This window comes from Centruroides sculpturatus, unplaced genomic scaffold (assembly GCF_000671375.1).
Source record: "Centruroides sculpturatus isolate CEXI.00-Female unplaced genomic scaffold, Cexi_2.0 scaffold309, whole genome shotgun sequence".
Classification (NCBI taxonomy): domain Eukaryota; kingdom Metazoa; phylum Arthropoda; class Arachnida; order Scorpiones; family Buthidae; genus Centruroides; species Centruroides sculpturatus.
Window position 1 is genome coordinate 502,197 of NW_019384521.1, and position 27,945 is coordinate 530,141.

General features: G+C 27.7%; 1 protein-coding gene across 3 annotated transcripts; it reads right to left on the bottom strand.

Moving 5' to 3' along the window:
* Positions 1 to 5,817: 5,817 nt before the first annotated feature.
* LOC111622754 (proto-oncogene tyrosine-protein kinase receptor Ret-like) lies at positions 5,818 to 27,394 on the bottom strand. Of its 3 annotated transcripts, none has more exons than XM_023365178.1 (23): positions 27,312 to 27,394; positions 18,799 to 19,038; positions 17,715 to 17,954; positions 17,410 to 17,645; positions 12,048 to 12,207; positions 11,881 to 11,978; positions 11,586 to 11,690; positions 11,283 to 11,511; positions 11,180 to 11,206; positions 10,794 to 10,913; positions 10,598 to 10,714; positions 10,256 to 10,513; positions 9,963 to 10,186; positions 9,595 to 9,742; positions 9,416 to 9,523; positions 9,108 to 9,340; positions 8,872 to 8,994; positions 8,718 to 8,788; positions 8,583 to 8,623; positions 7,784 to 7,880; positions 7,618 to 7,717; positions 7,476 to 7,545; positions 5,818 to 7,186 (listed from the first exon to the last, which is right to left on the bottom strand). In XM_023365178.1, exons 1-23 carry the CDS (start codon positions 27,379 to 27,381, stop codon positions 7,068 to 7,070), a joined length of 3,234 nt encoding a protein of 1,077 aa, XP_023220946.1. In that variant the 5' UTR covers positions 27,382 to 27,394; the 3' UTR covers positions 5,818 to 7,067. The 3 variants fall into 3 exon arrangements, with proteins under 3 accessions (XP_023220946.1, XP_023220947.1, XP_023220948.1); XM_023365179.1 differs by having other exon boundaries at positions 5,819 to 7,186; positions 10,298 to 10,513; XM_023365180.1 differs by lacking the exons at positions 17,410 to 17,645; positions 17,715 to 17,954; positions 18,799 to 19,038; positions 27,312 to 27,394 and adding an exon at positions 12,346 to 12,480 and having other exon boundaries at positions 5,821 to 7,186.
* Between the last annotated feature and the right edge of the window lie 551 nt (positions 27,395 to 27,945).

Genomic DNA, 27,945 nt, shown 5'->3' on the forward strand with positions numbered 1-27,945 from the left:
AATAATATTAAATGGGTGTTGGATTTGTATTTCTTTGTTTTAATAGTGAATTCCAACTTATACATTGTTAATAACATAATTTTATATACGTGCCTATCTTGCCCCATTACTGTTGCCCCTATACCAGGGGCAACTTTAATAAAAATAATTAAAATAATTACAACTTTACAAAAAGAGAGAAGTTGCCGATCTTGCCCCTATACCCGGGGCAACTTCGTCAATTTCTCTCTTCTTGTAAAGTTGTAATTATTTTAATTATTTTTATTTCCAAACTGATTTTAACCAGTTCTATAGTAAGGTAACATTCCAATAGACAATATGCAAAGCTTTTTTTCAGTTTACAGCAGTATTTATTACACAAAACTTAAGTAAAGCTTAACATGCCGATCTTGCCCCGGTCTCCCCTATATTGCAGCCATCCCGTAATGAATGGGGAGAAAAATAAACATTTGGTGCATCCTTACGTCATCAAAGACTTGCTCCCCTAGGTCAGATACAAACGAATTCCTCCCCATAAACTATAATACTTAAATGGTTCTTTCGATAATTGCTTACTTAACCTGAAAGGATTCGAGGTTAAATAAGCAATTTATAAATCTAATCAATTTAATTCAAAACTAATTTGTAAAATAATCGTTAATCTAAATAATGAAGATGTTTCAACTGGGAAATTTGTTCCATTTTAATCACATAGATAAAAAAAAAAAGTGATACTTACCTTCTCGATACGTTCCGATTCAAAATAGAAGGAATAGAATCGAAATACAATGAATAAAAGTCGGAATTTCTGGATAAATTTTATTATTCAATAATAGAAAAAGAACAATTGGAAGTAATTGTTAGATAAATATGACGTGTGGGTAAATGTATCACGCGTTACGTCGAAAGCATTAAATTGTTACTACAAATGTCCGATGTTATGTATAATTTTTTAAACATTTTCCAGCTGATCGTAAATATTAATTCAAAAAATGATATCGATGTCAAATAATTAGCATCGCATAGCACAACATTATCTGATATTGAAAAGGTCATTTTCCCATGTTTATTATATTTAAAAAGATTTTGATATTCAAATTTAATTTTTTCAATTGTTATTAATATTTTTAACGTTTTAACCTGATTTTTAACCCCTCTGTTTAGTCATGCTAATTTATTCGATAAATTAATTCGAAATCTTCATTTTGATGGGAAATTCCAAAAATATGCAATTGCATTTCATTATAAAAATATAAAATATTAACAATCTCGAATTTTATAAATAGTTTTAACGCCTGGTTACTTATTACACTTAATGTTAAGAAAGTGACATGATAAAAATACCTTCAGCAATTCTTTGTTCGGCCGTGTATATTCGGCACTTTCTCTGCACTAGACACCAAACATCCTGCTAACAAATTCATTAAAATCTCGCCTTCATTAATTTCCAACATCTGAACGAACGTTTTCCAACAACGGAATGCGAACAATAAAGCTCAACAATGTTGTTTATTGTTATATTAAGTTTGATGAATTGTTTAATAATTTTTGACGGAAATGCACTTTAACACTTAATAACACAGACTGATAGAATAACAAACCTACAACTGATAGAATAACAAACCTTATAAATTACATAATATGGAATAAATTTTATAAACTCTCAAAATTTGTAATTTATTTTATTTAATTTTATATCCATCAGAATTTGAATTAACGATTGATACACGATTGATCTCGCCAGATAAATCAGACAATTTAAAGATTTGTCTGATTCATCTGGCGAGATCTGCAAAATTGATGATAAAACGCAACGAACGGCAGATTGGTTACGGTGGTAGTCTAACGTTTTGGGGTCACGGGTTCGACTCCGGACGGGTCGACGAATTCTAGGAACTTTTCAGGGTTGGTCAGTCCTAATATGCCGGGCATCATTCCTTATCATCAGGCTGCCTCATTGCGGGTCTAATCAAACATTTGTTATAAATTACGGTGTGTCATTGTGACGTTACCACAATAATTTTTTCGATTTTTTATTAATAAAATCTCATAACAGATAGCGTCATACACAAATTTAACTCTTAAAGATGAGGCATGAAAAGTGCTATAGTACTGAAACTGTATTTTTTAAGAAAATGTTTTTGCGTGTTCTAAAATATCACCATACCAGATTTGGTTGCATTTGAACTGCCAGATATCTCTCTAGACAGCATTGAATAGGAATGCTTTAATCTTGATTTCCTTAATAATAATTTTAATTCAAATATTATCTTATTAATAATGAAATTTTAAAATAGTTTGAAGTAGGCTATTATTACATTTTTATGCTTAATGTGAAATATATAAAGTGTCTCCAATACGATTTTGTCGTTAAACGACCGAGAAATTGGAAGAATTTAGCTGAAAAAGGAACTTTATAGATTTGAATAATTCATTTCAATAACCATTCGATTGTGAAAATCATTCAAATACTATTGACTACTTAAAAGCCACGAAAGCGAATATTATATATATATATATATATATGGGGGCATTGATCAAAAAGCATGAAACATATTCTGTGACAAGTTCTTTATATAGGCTATTTAAGAAATCATATATATAATTTCCGATTTTGTTAATTTAGTATAACGCTTTGTGAATTTGTATTATGTAATTAATATATTTACTTATACTTCGTACAAAGAATTGTAGGAATAACACGAAAACCAACTCTAAGAGACTGGAACCTGTTCGGCTTCCCAATAACATTTTAAGTTGTACAGGAAGTGAAGTAAAAATTTCCTCAAAAAACAAAAAACGAAAACGAAAGTTTGGGTAAAGTTTTAAATGTTGCTCCTTTTTCCGAAGGCTATCTTTTAGTTCAACTGTTATGAGTTTCGAGTTGTCTTTGGGATATTCAAAAAACAATAGCACTACAAATTTTCCAAAGAACATTTTTGCCTAGAGTTTATTTACAGATAAAAGAAGGAATATACTGTATATATACAAAACTGATAAATTATTTAGAGATGCACAAAATTTCACCATACCAAACTGACGTGTGTACAGTCTTGAAAAATAGGTCATGCCCCTCGTGCATGACCTCAGCTCCTTATGGCTGTAGAAGCTTGTTGGAGAGAAATCCAGGTTCTACGGAATATATTCCCAAATCCGATATTGACGTCGAACTGTTTCGTCGTCACTGTAGACTTGTCCAGGATATCCGCAACCCAAGGCTTCTAAACTGGTCGAGAGCCCGTCTCTTCTACCAAAATCTTAGTCCCCTCGGACTTCCGTTATTGTTTCCTACTTACCTTCTCTGGAGCTTGACTTATCCAATCTTCCCCTTCTTTTTACGTCTTTCCTTTTATAGACTTTTCCTGCAAAGATTGATGGCGATGTCCGAACTCACGTGATTACCACTTACGCAGCGAACACATAGACATTCTGACAAGGATGTAATTCTTTTGGTGTGGACTTTCTTTAAAAATATCTCTGTATTTTAAGAGTAGAAAAAAAAACGAAAGTAAAAGTGAAGATTCAAGGTTCAAGGTTAGACCTTTCAAAAGGTTCAATAAACAAAATTTGTGGTATGAATACAAAGTAGTTTATGACGATGAATATAAAATAGAAGAAAGATATTTGAATTTCTTAAACCATCGTTTTAACATATTGAATAAACAACCAGACAGATATGGGTCAAAATTTGCAATAGAAACAGAATATTTATTTATTACTAGATATACCCGAACAAAGAAGTAAGAACAATAAGCACTAAAATGAAAACCATATTAAGAGCTTGGTTATTCTAATCTTATTTCGTCCACTAGTACGTATTTTCTATTAACAGGATTTATTGAACTGACTTTAAGGATAATGCAACTCAGTTTCACAGATTATAAAATTTTTGTTTTATCTAATTTATTTAATTTACAGGTAAATTAAATAAAACAAAAATTTTATAATCTATGAAACTGAGTTGCATTATCCTTAAAGTCAGTTCAATAAATCCTGTTAATAGAAAATACGTACTAGTGGAAGAAATAAGATTAGAATAAATTAAGGACATTAAGGCATATTAATTTAATTGGTTATTCTAGCCTACCGTTGTCATGTTTATTACGAAGTGTTAAATAAATTATATTAAAAAAGAAAGTTAGTAGTGTCTTTCCCCTATACATCATATTTTACCTGTTAGCAATAGAGTCGTGTCAGTCATCTATCAATACATTTCAAGGAAAAATTTTTGAATCGGAATAACGTAACCTCTGATTTTTTATGGAAGTTAATGTACAGTTAATCAGATCTTTCTGCCCCTAATATTTCCACATCCAGTTTCGGCTTTCAATTGATTAACTCTATTCTCTAGATTACGGAACGACAGACAGAGGAAATATATAGTTCTATAATTTTTTCAAATTGCAGTCCAATAAAAACAAATGAACAACCAGATTTCGAGGCAAATTTAGTTGATTATGTAAATAGGAACTGATGTTTTTCAACAGAAGGTAATCATTGTCTTCGTCTGCACGAGAAGATAATTCAAGACATCAAATTTTTTTAAAAATTAGGCTAATTTTAACGTACACCATTCACAAGCGAATATGAAATGTTAATCGTCCAACCAATCAAATTTCGGGAAAAATGAACCAAATATTTAAACTAGTAACCCTCGAAAACCCATAAAAACATATTTTATATTGGCTGATCACTTTATACTTAAGTAATTTTTCAATTCGAATGTTACCATCTGATTAATCAGATAGAAAGGGGTCTTTCTATCTGATCAATCAGATTTTTGCTAGCAGGGATTGAAGTAATTCTACTAAAAGTAATCTTTAACCTTCTCCTAGAAGAGAGGATGGTCACTGAAAAGTTTCATTGTATTTGCTCAAACGTGTCGAAATTTATTAATAACAAATAAACCTTTCTTTATACGCTAATTTTTTAAATTTATAACTAATATTTAAAATATTTATATTTCGAATTCTTGTATATGTTATTACTTTTATACAAGTAATTAGACTAAAAACAAAAATTCAAACACAATTTGCCCTATTGTAATTTATCCAGTCTTATTTTAAAATAACGCAAGTACGCTTTTATAAGTAAAAATAGAAATAAAAAATAAATATTAAATAAAATAAAATTTAATTTAAAGCAATACGTTCTATTTTCATTCAAGATTTAAAAAGAAAAAATTAACAGATTAATATAAATACTTTATATTTACCTATTAAGATTTGTATTTCGTATTATATCAGCATAAATAAATATTATTTTATAAAAATTTAAATTGTGTAATTGTTAAATAACTTGAATGGAAAGAATGATAGGTTTTAACCTCAATTTTTAATAGTACAATGAAACTTACAGTGACCACCTGAGTAAGGTGATCACTGAGCTGATTCTTTCAGTTGTCACATTAGCAGATTTCACTGTATTATGGCTCTTAAAAGTTCATTTTACATCATCTCTCATCAATCCTTAGTAAAATATTTTCGAATTTGCTGATAAAATTTCATTTTAAAACAGAGTTTGAATTATATTTTTATAGTACGACTTAACTTTCCTTATTTTTTAAAGTTATAATAAAACTTTACGGTTTTGAAAGCTGAATTATATTAATAAAAGAAAATTAACAAATGTGATCACGTTGTCCTTGTGTTTTAAGTGTTACTCGTACTGTACATTAATTATTTCAATGAAAAGTAAAATTTATAAAATTTATCGATGAAATGTAAATGAACAAAATAAAAGTTTATTGATAGAATTTATACAAATTATGTTTTTTTTTTATAAAAAATTGTCAGGTTTTCATATTATTTTACATAAAACTTTTCCACATAGATTAAACTCAGAAAAATTTGATGTAGTTTTATGACCACAGACATTTGCAAAAATATTTATTTACATTAATTGTCATAGAAATAAATTTTTACATGACTTATTAATTATATAAAAATCTTAAGTAGCAAGTCGAAAAGCCTATTGAAATCTCTAAACAGTATTTATAAGCAAATTTTGATATAATACACAACATGTTCTACATTATCTTTATAACTTTAGACACCAATAATCAGGAATCAAAATATTTTCATGTAGATTTTTGTGTGTGAAACATAAACTCACAAGGTTTTAGTATGAATGTATCTTTTTATTTAGAGATGGATCCTTAACTGATGATAAAAATTTGGAGTGAAGTCAAGTCTCCACAGTGTGCCACCCTTCATCGAGGTACTAATATTCATTCATTCACCTGTAAAGGGTAAATATATCGAGTTATATTGACCTTTGTAAATAAAACTTTGAAAGCTTTTCATGTAAAAAAAACTGTAAGTTTCTGATTTTTGTGTTGATGTCTGAAGTTATAATTACAATTTGTGGAACAATGTATTATAGCGTGGAGATGGAATTACATTACTCTTTCATGAGTTCATTATGCAAGAATAAAACATATAAATATATAATTACATTCGTTGACACATAACAATTATGATTACATATAAAATACTAATTATTTCGTGTCATATAAAACGCTATAATACTGAAATTCTAATAATCTGATGCCAAAATTATTATTTGTACAAAGCTGATTAATTTATTATAATGTTAATGAATTGCAGTTTAGATTTTAATAATGATCTTGATGAAATTGCAAAAATTATAATTTAATAAGGAAAATATTTACACCATACTTTCTAATGCATTTATGAACGTTAATTATAAAACATATGAAAATAATGAACATATAGGCTATAAGTTAACATTATCTGCGAGCTACTGTATTATTAAATTAAGAAAGAAGCAAAATCTTGAACATAAACCTTCTGTATTAAAATATATACTACTAGTTTACCATTCTTTCTTAAAGTTATGATAAGTGAACAATCGATAAAATATATATTTTCCATGTAAAATGTAGTTCTTTGACCACATATCTAAAATTTCAATAGGTGTGTGTAGCCATTTTGTTTTCATGATAAATTTAATCTTAGGACACGAAATTCCTAGATATTTTGAAGAAATTCAAAGAGCTGGATAGATGAATCAATTACAGAATATCTTTCATAAATTTCAACATTTTTTTACATTATCTCAATCATTTAAATTACATTAAAATAAATATTTTCTTTATATACATATGTATTTTCATCTTGTGTATTAGTTTTGTTTAACAAACCGCTCATTTCGTCGCACTGAACATTTTCTCTGTTATGATTTTCTATATTATAAAGTAAAATTATAAATAAATTATTTAAAAAAATAAATATAAATTTTATATATACTTGACACATACCTTCTAAATCGCTTTCGTCATCACAATTAATAATTTCATTCGGTGATGCAGGCCGAAGAGACAAATATTCCTTCAATAAATATGAAAAATTTTGCTTATATATTTTATAAGATATAAATGAAAGCAGAATTTGCTTACTTACCACAGTCTCTTGCAACATGAAATAAATTATTTAAAAAAATAAATATAAATTTTATATATACTTGACACATACCTTCTAAATCGCTTTCGTCATCACAATTAATAATTTCGTTCGGTGATGCAGGCCGAAGAGACAAATATTCCTTCAATAAATATGAAAAATTTTGCTTATATATTTTATAAGATATAAATGAAAGCAGAATTTGCTTACTTACCACAGTCTCTTGCAACATGGTATCAAATATTTGGACTAATTGTCTGAAGGAAGGTCTTTCGTGAGGATTCTGCTGCCAACATATTAGCATGATTTTATGCCTGGAAAAATTCGATTATAGCATGATAAAATGTTTTTTAATCGAGAAAATTCAAAGCCTTTCTTACAATTCTGGGGAACAATTTGCCGGTCTTCCCATACGATAACCTGATTTCAAAAGTTGAAAGAGCCTTTCAGGTGTTATTCCCGGATAAGGCGATGCACCTGTTTAGTTAAATAACAAAATTTATTGATAGAGAAACGAGAAAAATTATGTTATTAAATTAATTACATAACTATTAAGTATATACAGTAAAACCTGTGTAAACCGGAATTGCACGGTAACTAATATTTTTATGGTTTGACAGGTTTCTGTTTTAGACGGGTTCTATTGTATTTTTATGCTATTTTTATGAGTATTAAAGCAAGATGTTTTGTTATATAATTATAGTGTATACAAAGTTGCAGAATAAACAAATACTGGATTTTTAAAATTTAGCTTACAAAAGTCTTATAAAATTTCTGTGAAAGAACTTCATTACGTCTTAAGTACAGTACATTCATTTATTTTTAATTATTTGCTGTAATTTAGAAAATTATTATACGCTACGAAATATTTTTTGTTTATGCAGGTTTCTGTTTTATTCAAGTTCAGTCTTAGATAGGTTTTATTATATTATATAAGAATTCATGTTATCATCTTTTCTACATTATACAGTATACAGTACATTCATTTATTTTTAATTATTTGCTGTAATTTAGAAAATTATTATACGCTACGAAATATTTTTTGTTTATGCAGGTTTCTGCTTTATTCAAGTTCAGTCTTAGATAGGTTTTATTATATTATATAAGAATTCATGTTATCATCTTTTCTACATTATACAGTATATCGATTATTAATTTTATTCAAATGTATTACTGTACCTAACGTAACTATTTCCCATAAGACTACACCAAACGACCACCTAAAGAAAAAATAAATAAATTTAAATATAAGGGATATTCACTTAAACTTTAAATTAATAAAGTAACAGTTTTTCAAAGTTAATTTTCACATACACATCACTTTTAGTAGTGTAAATATGATCTTCCAATGATTCCAAAGCCATCCATTTCACAGGTACTCTTCCCTTTAAAGAAAATTAAATTCAATTAAATACAAATACATAAATATATAACTTAAACAAAGAGATTTTATTTAAATGCAGCTTACTTTACTCCTTTTTAAATACGTATCTCCTTCATAAATATCTCTACTTAAGCCAAAATCCGAAATCTTAATGATATTTCCTGCAGCTATAAGCACATTTCTAGCAGCCAAATCTCGATGCAACAGCTGTAAAAAATTATAACTTAAATCAGAAATATTAAAAAAAATATTATAAATAACAGAAATTAAATTAGCGTGACGATATTATTCAAATTTGTTAATGAAAAATTTCGAGAAACCTTCATATCACTCAAGTATGCCATTCCTTTAGCAATCTGCCAAGCAAACGATAATAAATCTTTTTGACTGAGTGCCGAACTACCATTTTCATTTTCAAAACTGTAAATAGGATTCCAAACTGTATGGATATTTTCTGATATAGGTCTATCGAATGATAATTTGCGCCGATTTCTTAGATAACTTCTCAAGGATCCATGTTCCGCATATTCCACAATTATATATAACGGACCACCTATAAAATATTTCATATTTTAAGATAATTATGAAAAAAAATTATAAGTTCTATATAGATTATTACAAAAGTTACCTTTTTGTGTGCAAGCCCCTAATAGTCGAATAACATTAGGATGAGATATTTCTTTCAACATATTGAACTCCGATAATAAGTCTTGTTGTTCGATTATGGTTCCATTTGCTATAAAACAATTCACTTATGTAATTAAACAACAACAACATTTATTTATTATTATTGTAAAATCACATTACTTTTTAACATCTTTACGGCAACAGTTGTATGTTCTTGAGTTCCATTGATACCCCAAGCTCGAGCTTTCATCACTTTGCCAAATTCTCCTTCTCCTAATGTTTGTTCTAGTTTAAGATTTTTACGAGGAAATTCCCATTTTAGATCGACCTAAAATCGTAAATAAACTATTTAATTATTTATAGAAGTGTTTCTTTCCTACAAATATTAAAACATTTCCTAAGTTTATGACTTTTTTAAAACGCTTTCTTCCTGTGAGCATTAAGATGACTTATTTTTTAGCAAGCTCATTGTGAGTCGGCCATGCTATAATGGGACTACTGGATGGTAGAAATTGGGCACTAAAAAATATGTATTTTATTGAACTTACTTTTGCTTCGTTTACGTTAGGGAATTCAACAGAGGAAGAATGTTCATCTACATAATTAGATAACACAACAGAAGGCATAGGACTTCCCACACATTTAGGTTTTTTACGATTAATTCTCCATCTTTTAACCCAATGATAGGCTAGAAATCCCATAAACGATACAAAAACCACAGACGCACATAAAAATATTCCTGCAACGCAACCCGTTCCACAAACGGTACCATCTGAAAAATAAATCCTATCTCAATGGTACTATTATTTATTCATTTTTTATTATATTTACCATAAAATACCAATAACTAAAAATGTTTCTTTTTTCTTTGTCACTGAAATACCATGTTCTGATCCAGTTTGAATAAGGCTAGACTCTTTCCTCTTCTTATCAAAAACAGTTTGTGAGTTTTTAAGTCTGTCTATAGGTTTTAACCTGTTTTCGTAATATGAATCACTAGTACATTGGCAAGTATTGATGCTACTACAGAAACAAGTATCATACGCTTCAATTATACCCATATTTGTTAAGGGATTTATATTTCCTCCGACAATCTCCTCTGAAATTTATAATGACATAGTTTAGATTAATATTTATTTACTTTTTAATAGAAAGAAAAGAATGTCTGCATAATCTCACTCACTAGCACAATCTTGTGGGCACAGGTTTTTGTCAAGTGTTTCAAGTTCGTCACAGATTCCATCTGGACAAGTCTTCAAATCGGGACTACACGTTGCGTAGTGCGAAGATACGGGGGGAGCTAGAATGTTTCATTGAAATTAAAATTAAAAAGGAATTCAATATAAACTGTAAGGACATTTTTTTAAAAAAAAATTTACTTTTATTTTTAGGATAGTCAACTCTTCTAAAATTTCTCCACATACAAAGACCGGTGTAACTTCCAATTCCACAAGTAGAGGTGCATAAAGTTTCATTTGTAGAGGAAGAACATAAGTTATCTGATTAGAAATGGTTTAAAAATGTATAAACCTCTACTTTACATATGCGTTTAACATTTTAGAAATATTCTTTACTTCACAACTGGGTGCATATTAGATATTGGGCATCTTTAACATCACTGTTAACTTACTGCTATCTACTTACTATCACACATTTACTGTTAAATATGCCCAGGTCTACCTATGCACCCAGTTGTGAAGTAAAGAATGATTAAAAGAAGACAGGTTTCGGAATAAGTCATTTTAAGAATATTTTATTGACTTACCGCATGTTAAATTTGATTTATTCTGAGCTGAAATTATATATTTAAATGCAAATCAGTTAAGAATTTCTTAAATAAAAAAAAAAAACAGTGTTAAATTAAATACCTGTTTTTGTAACGTTAACAAAAATTTCGGTGCTTCCGCTATCGTTTACTGATATCCAAGAAAGATTCAGATGATAAAATGAAGTAGGAGATGAAGTAAATGCTCTCTCATTCATTAAATATATAATTCCAGTATGAGTTGTTGTAGCAAATATTTTTTTCCTCGAATTTAAATGAATAATTTGAAAGGTATATCCATCTTCCGGATCAAGGTCGAATGGTTTAATTACCTGGTAGTTATTTTAAAGAAAAATTTACTATTTATTTTAAATATAATTAATAATTTTATTTAATTTTAACTCACTCTCGAATGTAAAACCATCTCGGAAGATACAGTTGAGTAATATACATTTTCTGGCACAAGATTTTGATTTTTAGTAAAGTTATTAATTTTTATAAAATCGATCACCTGAAATTAAGAAATATTTTAAAGATTTTTAAATTAAAAACACCATAAACATTATTAATACATTTTATTATTATAAAAAATATTAAAATTTCTATTTTTGGGAGTGTTTTATAGGTTATATAAAGCATTAGTTTGAAATTTTTCGTTAATAGAATACTGTGCAATACAGGTTTTAGAGTATGATAACAACCTTATTGCTGCCATCTCCAATATACCCAATATCTTCGAATATAAGGCTAAAGTTATATTGTGTTCCAGGAAAAACAAAATGGCGAGCAGTTTGAAGTTCTAGAAAAATTTGAGAATTATTTTATTTTATGATTACATATTGCAAGATGTAAACTTAAAATTACTTACCGACATGTATAAATGTTGCACAATCCTCAACATTTTCGTGTATGAATGTTTTCTTAACCGAAAAGAGATTTAAAGAATCGTTTTCGATTTTTACAGATACGTTATTTGATTGGGAAGAATCTTTATCACAAACTGTAAACATAAAAGGAAACAATTTGCCCTGAAAAAGAAATAAAATAATTATTAAAATTTACGTTATACCGTTATCTTTCTCGAGATTTTCAAGAGTTTAAAGTGGATAAAACTACTGAACACTAATCGCGGGTTCTCACTTTATCAACTTGTACGTGAAGTTTACCTGATTTTTCTCAGTCATACGTTATTTCCTATATCTAAATAGAACCAGTTTACCCTAGAAAGTCCTTCTGGATCCTTGGCGATCTGCCAAGGAGGATACCCCCTCCTTGGCAGATCGCCACGTGTTGCGTTTCCGTATCACATCAAACTAATAGTTTAACAATAAAAAAGATAAAATATGTTATAATATTATACGATGTTTTGAAATCCATGTTTGTTTTTCATTAAATGATGATGATATTCGATACAGAAATCCTCGTTTCATATATATAGTGTATTATCAAGTAAACACGTATTAAAATGATCGATCGATTTTTTTCAACTTCTGTTTACTTTTGTTTATGAAAAAACGGTTTATTTACTAAATATTATTCTATACAAATATATTGCAACATCTCATGAATAAATTTAATACTAAAAATATCGTATCTTTACGTTTGAATTGGAAAACAAACTTATTATAAAACTTTTATGGCATCATTTATGGAGATTTGTCCTGGTTTTGTATTTATGAGAAAACTAAAAATTTTATCAGTTGTGTTAGCACAATTGGAAATAAAACATCGTTTCATTATCAGCAAAAGTGTATTCAGCATAGTCTATCTGTGAATAATTTGTTTGAATGTTATAAAAAAATTCTGTTTTTAAAATGACAATAGCAACTGTTGACAAGTTTCCCTTTTGAATTGATCATAAAAAATGTTTGAAATAGAAATTTCAAAAAATATGCATTTATTTCTGTTATAAATACAGTTAGAAAATAACTGAAGTTACGATTCTTATATCTATTCAATAACAGAATTATATTGAAGTAAATAAATAACTCACAGATGTACCTTAGCATTAATGTATACACACTACTGGTTGTATTTCTCAGCTATTTGTTTACTCTTATTCTTCTTCATTATAAATACTCACTGCCCGAACCTTTTTCAGTTGATTCTCCTGCATCACTGAACATGAACAGGTAGAACTACTACAATATCAGCAAAAGCAGACTGATAATCTGAGAAGTCTCTTTCTTCAATTAAACTCTTTTTTTTTCTTTTTTTCAAGCTCACCTATGCTACTGATAATTTTCATTTTATTATCAAATGATATAGGTTTGTTCATATATATATACTATTGTCTTAACTCATATATCTGAAATCATTGAGAAGTCTCCTTTTTAATCTCACTGCTTCAAATTTTAACTGTTTAGCATTGAATTATTAACATAGTGAGTTGCCTATTGTTTTATTTTGACATTTTAGAACCACAAGTTTCTTAAATATTAAACTTTACTAGTATAAGTGCCCAATGTTGTGCCTTATTGTTTGATGTATCAATACAATTCAGTACAATGAATATTCAGCGAAAATATAGGAAATGTTAGATGGTTATAACACTTCACGTACACGGTTTGCATAGAAGTTTCAAGAATAGGCTACATATACAAATTTGGGACTATCAAAAATTACATAACGCAAATAAGACAATCATCACATTACAAGGGGCGGGTGTTTATAAAAACATTACGTAAATCCTACGTTTCAACCCTTGGGTAACAGAGTGAGTCATTTTTTGTTTCTGGAGTGTTACACAGCGAACCATTCTGTTTATGCCACTGCTTTCTACGTTACATATGTAGGTCTAATTAATAAAATAATGTAGCGTTCAGCATCCCGTACTATTGCATTATTTCTTAGTACAACGTGCAAATATTTATTGTGGCGAGCTGCATTTTTTTTAATCGTATTTTTAATTTATTTACTTTAAAATATATGCTCTCCACCTCAAATTAATAGTGGTTTGCCCCTGTATATCATACTTTCCCTTTAACAATAGAGTCGTTCCAGTCGTCTAACACCTTTCAGGAGAAAATGCTTGAATTGAAACAACATAACTTTCAGTTTAAACTGGAAGTTCATATATATATATTGTAGTTAATCGGGATCTCCTACCTCTAAGGTTCTCGTCTTTCATCTAACTCCGTTCTCAAAATTAAATAAAGACAGACAGCAACGGACAGCAGTGGGAATTTATAGATATACAATTTTTTTTCAAATTGCAGTCCAATTAAGGGGTTCATCAAGGATATGCTTTATGTTCGATCCTTACGTAGGTCGTACATAAAGCATATCCTCTAATGAGTGGGTTAGTTGTGACAGCCTCACGGAACGTTACAGGGTAGTCAAAAAGTTTAAAAATAACGTTACGTAATTTATGGATGTTCCTCTTAAACTACCGGATAATTTTATACCTAAATATCTGAACTACCGATTTAGATCGACATTAGAATTCCCGCTCTGGTTTGATCTTTTACCAGAATTTTCTAAATTACGAGTATCTAAACTTAAAATTAACTTTTAGCTATTAATTAATCATTTAATTGATTTAAACCGAATTAATTTTACACTCGAATTTGGTCTACATGAAACAAAATTTTAAAAATTTGAACCAGACAATTTATAAGCTTAATAAATTCGTTCTTAAAGGATTCTACTTGCACGTTTACAGCAGCGGTGGCGGAATTCTATTTTTCTGAAAGAAATTACCTTTGTGGTATGAGAAGGAACCAATTAGAAACGCTAATAAATTAGCCAATTTGATGAGCGTGAGAAAACCTCTATTACTTTGATGTCAAGTATATACCGTACTGTCATTTCATTGGCTATCGAAAGCGTTAAGTCTTAGCTTTAGCGGAAAATATTAATTAGCTGCATGATTAACTGTTAGAGAGATACTTTTTGGGATTATTTTCATAATAACCGCTACCACCACTCGACGTTGCCATTAAAAACTTGTAAGTGAAATTAAGCCCTAATGCTGATCTCTGGCGACCAGCCTGGAGTAACCTAAGAGCTACATTTATATTTTTATTTAACTTCAGAGACTTATTACGTTTTTATATAATTTTTTCGAACTAAGTAGGTCGATGATAACCCGTATGAACTATTTTTACTCTTTCGTTGATCCGGTAAATGAGAAATAATATAGATTGTGACATCCACCTCAAAGAACCAAGCGGAAGTGAAATTCATTAATATATATTACAATATTAAATTAAGATATATAGACTTTCAGCAATAAAAGTGTCTCATTGATTGAACTGATAATATAAATTAATTTTGAAGTTTGTAGCAATGGCAGTTCGGGAAATAACATAGCGCGTTTTTAATGGTAAGGGAATTAAATTAATTTGAATTGTTATGATTAAATAAATATCAGATTCAATTGTTAACCTATTTCACACTCTCTAAAATTTGATAAAATGTTTTATTACATTGTACAACGATACCTAGCAAATTATAAATAATAGTTCCATTCTTTTACATTCTTCTACAAGATGTCCACATATTTTTTATCCAGGCGCAAAAGAGATTTTACCAGCATTTCACTAGTTCCACAGTTCGTGAGTATAACGCTTTGTAGTTGTGCTTTACCAATTAACAGACTGCATGACATTGGCCTTTTTTAAACCATCGTTATCTTGAGTGCCACCACCATTGTCAACATCGCATTGTAATTTGCTTCTTGTTCATGTGACAGAAAGATTACGTATTGCCTCGGAAATCCCACGCAATTTAAACGTGTCTGTTTCTTGAATAAATTAATTTATTTTACTGAAAACATCGTAGTGGAACCAATGCACCATACGCAAATACTCGTGCAATATTGAAAAGATCTCTGTAATGTTAAATGAATATCCTGCATAACAGTACACAAGTTTAGATTTATATAACGTGAAACAGATATTCCTTTTTTGTTATAATTGCGATATAATTACCGTATTTTTATTATAAATTAAAATAATATAATATTCAAAATTTCTAAGAAGATAATCTTCAGCAGATTGAAGTATCGTGTAGAGCAATTAATGAAATTTTCTCAAATAATGATAATATTTAAAAATAATCTTGAATGACAGTTCTATACAAAAGTATGGCCAAGTATTTAATTCTTTCTTCCTTGTCAGATAATTTATTTAAAGCAATGTAAAAGCTATTGACAATTTTTTAAAATGGAAAAAATAGCAGCTGTTTTCGGATGAAGACAATTATATTTTGTCGCAAGCGAATTATATTAATTAAACGTATGATTAATGGAAAATAAAATTTTATCAATCACATAAAGACTCTTAAAATTCAAAGAAAATCTTAATATAATTTATATGCAGATTATTTTATAATCGTTTTAAACTGATAAATAAACAATCTATTTAAATTTGTTACCGAAAAATGAATTATTTCATTCAATTAAAAATAATTTTTAAGAGTACTAAACAGTATATTTTGATATGAATATAGCACATTTTGGGTATAATTCAATTAAAATTCAGTTAAAACTAAGTGTATAATTTTTACATTAGAACAATTCCCACTATTTTATAAACAAAACTCAAGAAATCAATGTTGTACTGCTAAAACAAATGCAAATGAATTCAGTTCACTACAACTCCCGAATACAAAATAACAAGATAAACGCATGAAATTTTATTGACTACCCTGGTAGGGAATATTTGATTTGGAATATCTTTTAATGAGTAGAATATTGAGGGAATTACATTTGAAATTGCAGCACGGTCTTACATTTCATTCAGGGAGAAAGCTCTACCAAAATGAAGATGTTACGAGTGGTATTCGTGGTAAACGATTAGAAACTTCGACTCTACAAGGATTTGTTGGTGACATTTTTAATACGAAGAGGATTTTATTATTATAAATTTGTTCCTGAAGGTCAAACAATTAATTAACATGTTTATCTTAACATTTTATGGAGATTACACGAAGCAATTTTCCTGAAATGACCTAAAAAATGATAACAGAAAAATTAGGTAATTTACTCTATTACGGCATTCGATCATTTTTAATGACTTGTTTTCTTTACCCAAAGTTGGAAATAATTTAAACACAAAACGGTTGTATATATATAATATACTTATTATTGTTCATAATTTTAGTATTTTCTTAATTTTTCCAATTTTATCAAATATTGTCGAAATGTACATTTTATTAAACAAAAATATATATTAGGCAAGCGAATAATAATAGAATAATTAATAGAAAAACAGTGAAATACTTACAGGACTGACATGAGATGCTTTAAAAATATGTTTCCTATCAAAATTATTCTTTTTGTAAGGAGCATTATCATTGATATCTTTCACTTTTATCAATCCTTTCATGTAATATATATTTTCTTCCATTTCATTTATCTGACACGAAATACTAAAATTTAATTCGGTATTTTCTTCTGCATCCAAATTCGAAACCAGAGTCAAAAATCCATTCTGTGAATCCACGTGAACAATATCAGAACCTGTATAAAGCAAATTATACTTAAGTAAGTTACAAGAAAGATGAACTAATTAATTTTAAACACACTTACCTGAGCTTACATTGTATGTTACATTATATTTACACACATATCGAGTCGTAAGAGGCAATAAATTGTCAATAATTGTTCCTAATTTTGTATTTTCTAACAGTAGATACGTCGCATCGCTTGATAAAAAGCAGAAATTTGGATTGGGTTCGCAATTATTTGAAATGTCAATTACGTTTACTTTTAATACGGTTTTAATTTCAGAATTTGTCAAAATTTCTATTGAAAAAGTCATATTACCACCTGAAAATAAACGTTAATAAACTCTGCATGAATTGTTGAGTTGTGAATAACTGTAATTAAAATAAATACAGGGTGGGAAAGAAAGTCACTTAACATCCCTGCTACAGAATATAGAATTTAGAATATACCGAAACAAGTCAGGAACAAGTTAGACCAAGGGGAAACAGATTGATGTGAATGACACGCAGACCGCCATCTTTATGGCGGCCATATTGAATGCAACTCCGAAATTTTAAATGGAAAGGGGATCATGTGACACATCATTTAGGTAGAAAACGTTACCGTAATTGATTGCTGAAAGATTTTATTGATTTACTATGAACATTTACAGAGTTATGCACGTTACATGATGCTCTTAATGCACATTCTTTGGGTACATTCTATATTCTGTAGCAGGGGTGTTAAGTGATTTCCTTTTCCATCCTGTATATAGGATGTTCCACAAGTCAGAAATGATAAAAGTTATGTTAATCTTTGTTTATTCTTGTTCAAATAAAGCATGGCTTTGAGTAGAGATGAACGAATTTAGGTTATTTTGATGGTGGAGAAGTTGCCGAAGATTGCGCAGGCTGCAAACATTTAACAGGCTACACCCATATTTTTCACCGGTCTGGATTCAGGTTGTTAAACTTTTGGTAAATTCTACAGATTGCATGTCATCATCATCAAAATAACTTGAATTCTACACTCAGAGCCATGCTTTCTCTTTAAAACAGAAGATCAACATAGCTTTTGACTTCCTGTATATAAGCATTTATATGCAAATGTTTAATAAACTTATAATATGAATAAAGTTTTTATAGTTTATTAATTTTAATAAAACGAAGAGTAAAAAGTACAGTACCTTTGTGCGAGAACGAATCTAGAAGACTGATGCTTCCATTATTTTTATTAATATGAAAAAGTTTCCTTTTTATTTCATGCCTTTTATTATGATAAATTTTCAAAACTTTCCCCATTTTAAAGCTTGGTTTCTGTTCAGTACGATAGCCATTATCGACCAAAGTTAAATGGTAGAAAGGCACTCCTACAGGAAAATCAGCAGGAAGAAGGATCGAAGTTTCACGTGGAAACCACGTTACACCTGTTAAATAAAGTAAATAGAATAAGAAGATTAAAATTTTTTACCGATATATAAATTAATTTCTTGCGTATTTAGTAAAGATTAATATTTTTAAATATTAAATTAAAATATCAAGTGAGATAAAAGAAGTTCCATTCAAAGCCATTATCAAGAGGGGTAATTTTCAGCTGAGTTCTAATCTTTAATTTTCAATTAATTCGAATTTTTATGTTAAAGTACTTTAAATTATTGCATAATTAAAGTTATTTTAAACAGAAGAATTTAATAATAATTAACAATTTCCTTAAATATTTTAAGCGAATGTTAGTAATGTAGAATGTGTATACTATTGATGAATGAAGATTAAACATTTATTGACACTAAAATTCTTCTGCATATTATCGGTTAATTTTAATTATAAATCAATGTAATAGTAATGTCAATTAATAATATATATTAGTTTTAATTTATTCATAAAGTAAAAGTTAAATATAAATAATCTTAATACTTTTATAACAATTTTCCAATTTAAAAATAAAATAAACGTTTAAAAGTAACTTTATGTATATAGAAAATAATTTAGAATTTTACGTAATAAAAATAATGTAAATTTTTGTATGATTTATTAATTCATTGTTTCTTATTATGCAAAAATTTATTGTGAAATATTTCAAAATATTTGTAATAATTACGGTTTTATTTTCCTTAAAAATCATTTTTACTGCAGTTTTTTAGATTTATTAAATATTTATCGACAATAAACAAGTATTTATAATATAAACTTTATATAAGTTTAAGTATTTTAAAATCAATTTTTCAATCGTAAATAAAATTTTTTAAATATCTGTTCTTTCGAGGAATAAAAGCTTCAAAACACGAATAAAGTTATCAGAATATTTTATATATTTTACCAATTTTCCTACGTAAAATCGACTGAATTTATCAAGTTCTTATCATTCTCATGACAGTTCCCAGTCGTTTATATTCATGAAACAAAAATACGATGTTGAAAGCGACGAAAGAAACGCATTTATCGTCAAAAAATATACTTTTTCCTATTTTTTTATATTTCAATTTTAATCAAAATATCGAATTTTTCCAGAAAAATTACAACTTTAATGTCATTATTTAACGTGAACGACCACATAAATATCTCCATTGAACTAAATGTGGGCGAAGAATATTGCAAGCTTAACTTATATTTCCAGTCACGAACCTAAAGGTTACCAGGCTACTTTTCGTCGAAACCTTCGTGATTACATTTACGATACGCCATTTAAATCGAATTCTCGCAAAGTTGTATACAAACCTTCAAATATAACGTCTTTAGTGTACTTCAATACACGTTTGAAATATTAAGCAGTTGCGTCACAGCAGACGTCATAACACACATCCTTCAATTTTTAATATATTATTCATTAAATTGTAAGGTTTATATATACTTAGCCTTAATTATTAATCAATATTTATCTTTCTTTATATATGTGTGGAGCTTTTAATAGTCGTGTTACCGTTGACGTCAAGCCAAAAAATACGTCACAAATTTCGTCATTGTAACAAACAATTCTTAAAGTAGATAATCCGATATAAAAATGTTTGCCGATATTAAATAATAGAATTACAATCAAAATCTTCTAAACTTATTGCAAAATCCAAGTCAGGAACAAGTTAGACCAAGGGGAAACAGATTGATGTGAATGANCGAGAGCCAATAATCATTTTTATTCGAATGTTATGCATGTGATTATTTTTCAATTTTCTGTGGAAGAAATTTCACGTTTTAAAGGAAATTAAGAACTTTTATAATGGAATATTTTATAAAAATAATAAATAAATATTTTTTATAGTATAAAATATGAATTAATTTAAAAAGCATGAAACGAAAATATATTTAATTTTTGAAGAACAAAGTAAATCTTACAATTTAAATCTTATAAATTACAAAAACGTTAACAGTAATTTCTTTCTTGTAATAAATTTTGTAAATTTTATATTTTTATTAAAATAATTATAAATCAAAATTTCAGTTTTGATTCAGAATATTAAAAGTTAATTAACAATTCTGTTTACATTTAAAAACATTTATAAAAATAATAATTTCTTCAAATGTAATTTTGATATTTGAAAAATAAAATAAAAAAAATTATATTAATAACTTTATGCAATAGAAAAAGTTGAATTCTCGCCAAATAAAATCATTTTAATTATCATAATTAACGCATTAACTTATCGAATATAAAAGATATTTATCTTGCCTTCGGCACAATCGATTAATCCATGTGAAAGGGTTGTCATAGATGCTGTGTAGAGTCCAACTCGAGAAACTAACGAGCTCTTTCTATTGATTTATTTTATGAACGTCCCACCTTCTCTAATAGCAATTTATTACTTATAACCCGTTATTATTGTTATTACCATATTCATAATCTTAAAAAGTTAGTTTTAGTTTGTTCGTTATGTTGTGGCCGCGTAATTAATTGAAATGGAATATTGCAGAGTTGTATTAATATTTGTGAATTAAACTCCGAAAAATGAGAACTTTGAATATTTTATCATTAGACATTACAGTGCACAGAAACAATAGCTGTGCTGTTTTCTTTATTGTTCTTTTTAAATTGATGGAAGTGTAGAACATCGATAAAAATCAACAAATTGAAGAAAGAAAAAGCTATTTTTAGCTTCTCAGTCCCTACTGAGCTCTAAAAATGGCATTCAAAATGGATTTGAAATAACTTTGTTTCGATTTAAACTTTCTATATAATGAGTATTATGATGCAAACTAATATCAATACGTGTGGTAATACTATAGGCCTACATGATTCATACAACCTATACGGCACTATAGATTACTGATAAAACGTTATTATATGTGATTTATTTTCTTAGAAACTTTACATAATTTCCGAAGAATAAAAAATTGCACTTATGAAAATTAAAAAAAAAGAAAAAAAAATTAATGTAATATGTGAATATATTAGCCACAATGAACTGATATATTCACAGCTTACACGACATTGACTAATAGTGTCAAGTCACACTAGATATATGCGATGATGTGCCAAAAATTGATTAAAAAACACATGTTACTCTGATCAGATTGGCGGTCTAGTGTTTTCAATAGCTACTTGTTTATCATTTATTTCACTAGCTAAAACTGCAACCAATTAGTATTTATTTATTTTTCATGTAAAAAGTTGGCAAGTTTAATTAACTATTTAATATTCCACAGGTAATATTAATGAATAAAGGCTACTTAAAATTTCTCATCAGTCCAAATTATAAAAAAGAACAATATGATAAAACCTTCGGGCTTTATTTAACTTATCTCTTCAAAATGTTTATCTTAGTGGCGATGTTGACTTTTCTCGTATACTTAAAAGAAGATAAATAGTCCGAGAATATCCACAGACAGACAAAGCAGTGTNTCGTTAACATGATGATAACGATAATTGTATAATTTTTGTTTCTTGTGTAAGAATTTCATTTAGGTATTGTCACAAATGCATTTTTTTGATGAAATTTTGAGAATATTTTCAATTACAAATAAATGAATTTGTGCATTCGACATCATGTTGTAAATTGCCGAATTTTTGATGGTCCACCCATTATTTTTTTGATTGCTTCATCTCATGCATTTAAATTTTAAATAGATCGATTTTAGATTGCTGCGCATACCCCTTCACACGATTTCGCGTACCACTAATTGGGAACCATTGAGCTATTCAAAAGAATTTTTTCCAAATATATATAAATTATTGAAGACTTTTGACCAATCTTCTGGTTACAATAGCAATGTTCTAACAGTCATTTTCAACATAAATTTTTAAAAATCTACTGTTATTAGAATAAGATATTTTTCAATTCAACATCAGAAAAGTGATTAAGTGAATTTGTTTCCCTTTATATATATATATATAAAGATGTATGTATTAACAGAGGTGTTAAATATGTAGGAAAAAGAAATGGCAACTCAGCAGTTTAATTATATCAAATTAAACTGCTACATTATTTTGATTATATTAAATTATTGTATTTGTGTTGTGATTTGTTTAATGATTTTATGAAATTATAAAATAAAACTGAGATTGAATACAGATGCATTTAATTTCTTGTGTTGAGTGAATAAAAGCACTGATCAATAGTCGTTCGAGCTTTATCAAGGGGTGAGTTCGAGCCTCATCAAGAGGTGTGTTCGAACTTCATCAATGAGTGTGTTTGAGCCTCATTAAAGGGTGTATTCAAGCTTTATCAACGGGCGGGTTTCAGCTTTATCAAAGAGGGTTTGAGCCTGATGAATGGGCTCTATGTCGAGTTTTTTGGATTTTTCCTCCCACTTATCTAACACTTAAACAGAAACCAGTTTTTCATTGAAATTCCTCCGGGGGGCAAATAACCCTTGGCCCATATGTTGTGTTGTTGTATTCTCTATTCTCTAAACAAAACCACTTTTGTCCTATTTTTATAAAGTTTTTAAATTAAATAAATTTATATTTTAATCTTGACTCTACATATGAATTTCCATAAAAAAAACTTTTAAAGAAAATTTAATCTTAAAATTTTGCATAAATAAAATTGTTTTTACATGAATAATTAAATATATGAGTTTATACTAAGAAAGAATACAGATACAATTGCATAATTCTAATTAGCTCAAACACTTATATTTTATAAATTCATCAGATTAACAAAAAAGATGGAAGAGAATGCTTGAAATAAGTATATTTTCTATTAAAATATGCAAGAAAATGATTATTATGTATAGAAATAACGATGTAGAAAAGACATTATCTGAAAAACACAATAGTTTCAATTGCATATTTCTACAATAAATAATTCGGAAGAAACAGAGCGTAACAGAATGTTCTATTTCTAAAATTAAATATTGCATGTAGATAAACATATATANATTAATTTTAACTCATTTATGAAATTTAATTTTGATTATATTAAATTATTGTTAAATTAATTTTGTTAGCATTTCTTTATTAAATTATAAAATAAAACTGAGATTGAATACAGATGCATTTAATTTCTTGTGTTGAGTGAATAAAAGCACTGATCAATAGTCGTTCGAGCTTTATCAAGGGGTGAGTTCGAGCCTCATCAAGAGGTGTGTTCGAACTTCATCAATGAGTGTGTTTGAGCCTCATTAAAGGGTGTATTCAAGCTTTATCAACGGGCGGGTTTCAGCTTTATCAAAGAGGGTTTGAGCCTGATGAATGGGCTCTATGTCGAGTTTTTTGGATTTTTCCTCCCACTTATCTAACACTTAAACAGAAACCAGTTTTTCATTGAAATTCCTCCGGGGGGCAAATAACCCTTGGCCCATATGTTGTGTTGTTGTATTCTCTATTCTCTAAACAAAACCACTTTTGTCCTATTTTTATAAAGTTTTTAAATTAAATAAATTTATATTTTAATCTTGACTCTACATATGAATTTCCATAAAAAAAACTTTTAAAGAAAATTTAATCTTAAAATTTTGCATAAATAAAATTGTTTTTACATGAATAATTAAATATATGAGTTTATACTAAGAAAGAATACAGATACAATTGCATAATTCTAATTAGCTCAAACACTTATATTTTATAAATTCATCAGATTAACAAAAAAGATGGAAGAGAATGCTTGAAATAAGTATATTTTCTATTAAAATATGCAAGAAAATGATTATTATGTATAGAAATAACGATGTAGAAAAGACATTATCTGAAAAACACAATAGTTTCAATTGCATATTTCTACAATAAATAATTCGGAAGAAACAGAGCGTAACAGAATGTTCTATTTCTAAAATTAAATATTGCATGTAGATAAACATATATAATTATTCCATATAGATAATTAAATTAATTCATCCTTTACAAAATTTAATTATATAATATAAATTATTTCTGATTGCAATATTTAAGGTATTAATTTAATTTAATGCGCAGGCTTATCTCCTTCATCTCTAAGTACCATTATTACCCTATAGATTCAAAGTTTGCAAAAAATTATCTCATCTAATTTTAATTAATAAACATTAATTGTGTTTACATTTAGATAATATATTTTATTTTTTATTTTTTAATATAAACAAAAGAAGAAACCGGAAGTTTAATTAACTAATATTTGATAATCAAAGTTTATAAAGAACTTATTTTCGTATGAGTTAAATTATAGATTTAATTATCTCTATTTAAAAGATAGATTTAATTAAAATTAATATAAAAATGATTATTCCTTACTTAAAATGTATTATATTAACTGGTAGATTAATTTAAATTATTTGTTTCTATATTAATAACTTGTAAGTTTAAAATTATAGAATTTCCATCTTGATTTTTATCATAAATTCTTCTAAGAGGATAAAAATAGCGTTTAATTTTCCATATATTCCCCCCATAAATTTTTCTTTTCCAAAAACATTTAATTTGAATTATTAATAAAATAAATTGCTACTGCGATATTAATCAATCCATTTTTCACACTAATCGAAATGGTTTTCTTCTGTGTAATTTATTCAAATAATCATTCTTATATCAAGAAATATCTCATTTATAAACTGGAATGTTTGTACGTCTGTCTGTTCTCTATATATTTCTATACCCTTTGATTAATTTGCATTAAAGTTTTCACACTGAGAAATATATAGGCTACCATAAAACCTTGTAACCTTACCCTACCCTCATTTTATTCCCTGTTTACACCTAAACCCTTTGATCGATCTGCACCAAATTTTTCATACGCTTTCTCTAGAACCCTGTGGAATATATAAGCTACCACAAAACTTTGAAACTCTATTCCTCCCCTGATTTCATTCCCTATTGACTCCTAAACTCTGCTGAAAGTTCTTAATACTCTCTAGAACCCTGCGGAATATATAGTCTACCAAACACCTCTTGTTCTCCCTGATTTAATCTCTTTGACATTTCATGATAAACATAACAAAGGTAGCATTTCTACATCAAGAAATTTCTATTTATAATATCAATATTAATTAGAAGCATTAATATAAATTCATCCCAGAATAATTAATTTTAAAGTGTTTTAGTATTGATAAAAATTAATTGCTATTATTGTAAATTAAATATTTAAATAATAAATATAAATTAAAATTATTTTTAGTACAGAAAATTTATAATTATATCTTTAAAATCTAGCTGTGTGTTGTATTGCATTTATATTAGTTTAGCTTAGAAAGTATTACAAAGTTTAAAATACTGTATAAAATCAATTGTTACGTCATGCTATGTATTTTAGCTAAGATAATCTTGTTGATGGGCATCAATCAGATGGGTCATTGGCCTCCTCTCATACTGAGAATAGGAAGCGCAGCAGCTGTTGTGGAGTTCCTCTTCTGACCCTCTAAAATTACATAGTGAAACGGTTATAATATATTCTAATAATAAGAAATATATATTAATGCTTCCACATAATAAAATTTGAGGACTTCTCGTGTATAAAAACAACATTAAATATCGTTCTAAAACACTTTTCATTTGTAAAAACTGCTGCAACTTTGCTATTTTTAAAAGATAAAAGTTAATTTAAAAAATGTTTTTAACTCTAATAAGCCAAAAAACTAGATTATTATAAGATATTTTTTAATCGAATTTAATAGAAAATAATATTAAAATAATATAACCCTTGTTGAGTCTCATTCATTTCCTTAAGACATCTTCACTCGACTGGAAAGAGACCTTTACAGGATTTATGAATTATAATCGATTATAGAATTGAAAACTGGCCAATAAAAATTAATTATTTTTTATATTTAATAATATATAAAAATAACTTAAAAATAATTTATCAGAAATTATTTTTATCGCTAGCTTTAAAAAATTGCATTTATTTTAATAATATTCAAACTCGAATATCATAATCTGGCTATTAATTTAAAGAACTTCCGTTAGAGCAATAAAACTGTCAAACTTAAGTTATTTCTCTGCAAAAAAATAATTTTACTTATACAATATATAATTCTGTAGACGTTAAATTATATAATAAATGTAAATATTATAATATTCTAACGTATATTATGACGTATAATTTTTTTTCATAAAAATTATAATTAAACAGTAACTACATACAGAATTCTATTAGAAATTTTTCATATGCTTCATCTTCGACTAATTATTTTAAATAGAAACGTAACATATAACTAAACATTGCAGACATTAGATATTGAATTTTCGATATGCACACAAGGATTTAAAAAAATGAATTTAAATTACATAAAATGTGAAGTGCATTGACAAATCTTCGATTATAACGAATTTAATACAGTGTGAGAAGGGAAAACTCACCTTGCACAATATGCATAAACGTCATAAACGAATATAAACACCACATTTGGACTGGCGTGGCGTGATGCATGTTGATCCGACAGTCTATGCATGCTACGAGTATTGTACGTGTATGAGTACAGTTATCTCGCTATCCAGTTCGATTTTGCGCATGTGGGTGTGAAGCTGTCATTGACTTACATATTAAAAACCATAGCACGTTTAACTTTTACCTTAAGCTAATTTTTGGGGTGGGTATTTTTTTTATTACATGATCTATGCGCCTATTACATTGCGTGATGATACTGCACGTCTTATTTTACTGCTATTATCTATCCAAGATGTTCTTATAATGATTTATGGCAACTTCAAATGATATTTAAATTCATTTTAAATTAAATTTTATTCCGTATTACGTCCAGCATTCGTTGAAATTGCATAATTTGTACACACGTATACCTAACAATACAAAATTTATGATACTGGAATACTGCGTTTAACTGGAAATATATCTATAGAGATCGCTAATAATTTGCATATCAAAAATATATTATTTACATAACAATTATTATAATTACACTTATATCTTGAAAAAGTAACGTTACGAATGATGGATTAGCATATTGTTTAATACCCCCGCCACATGGATACGTGC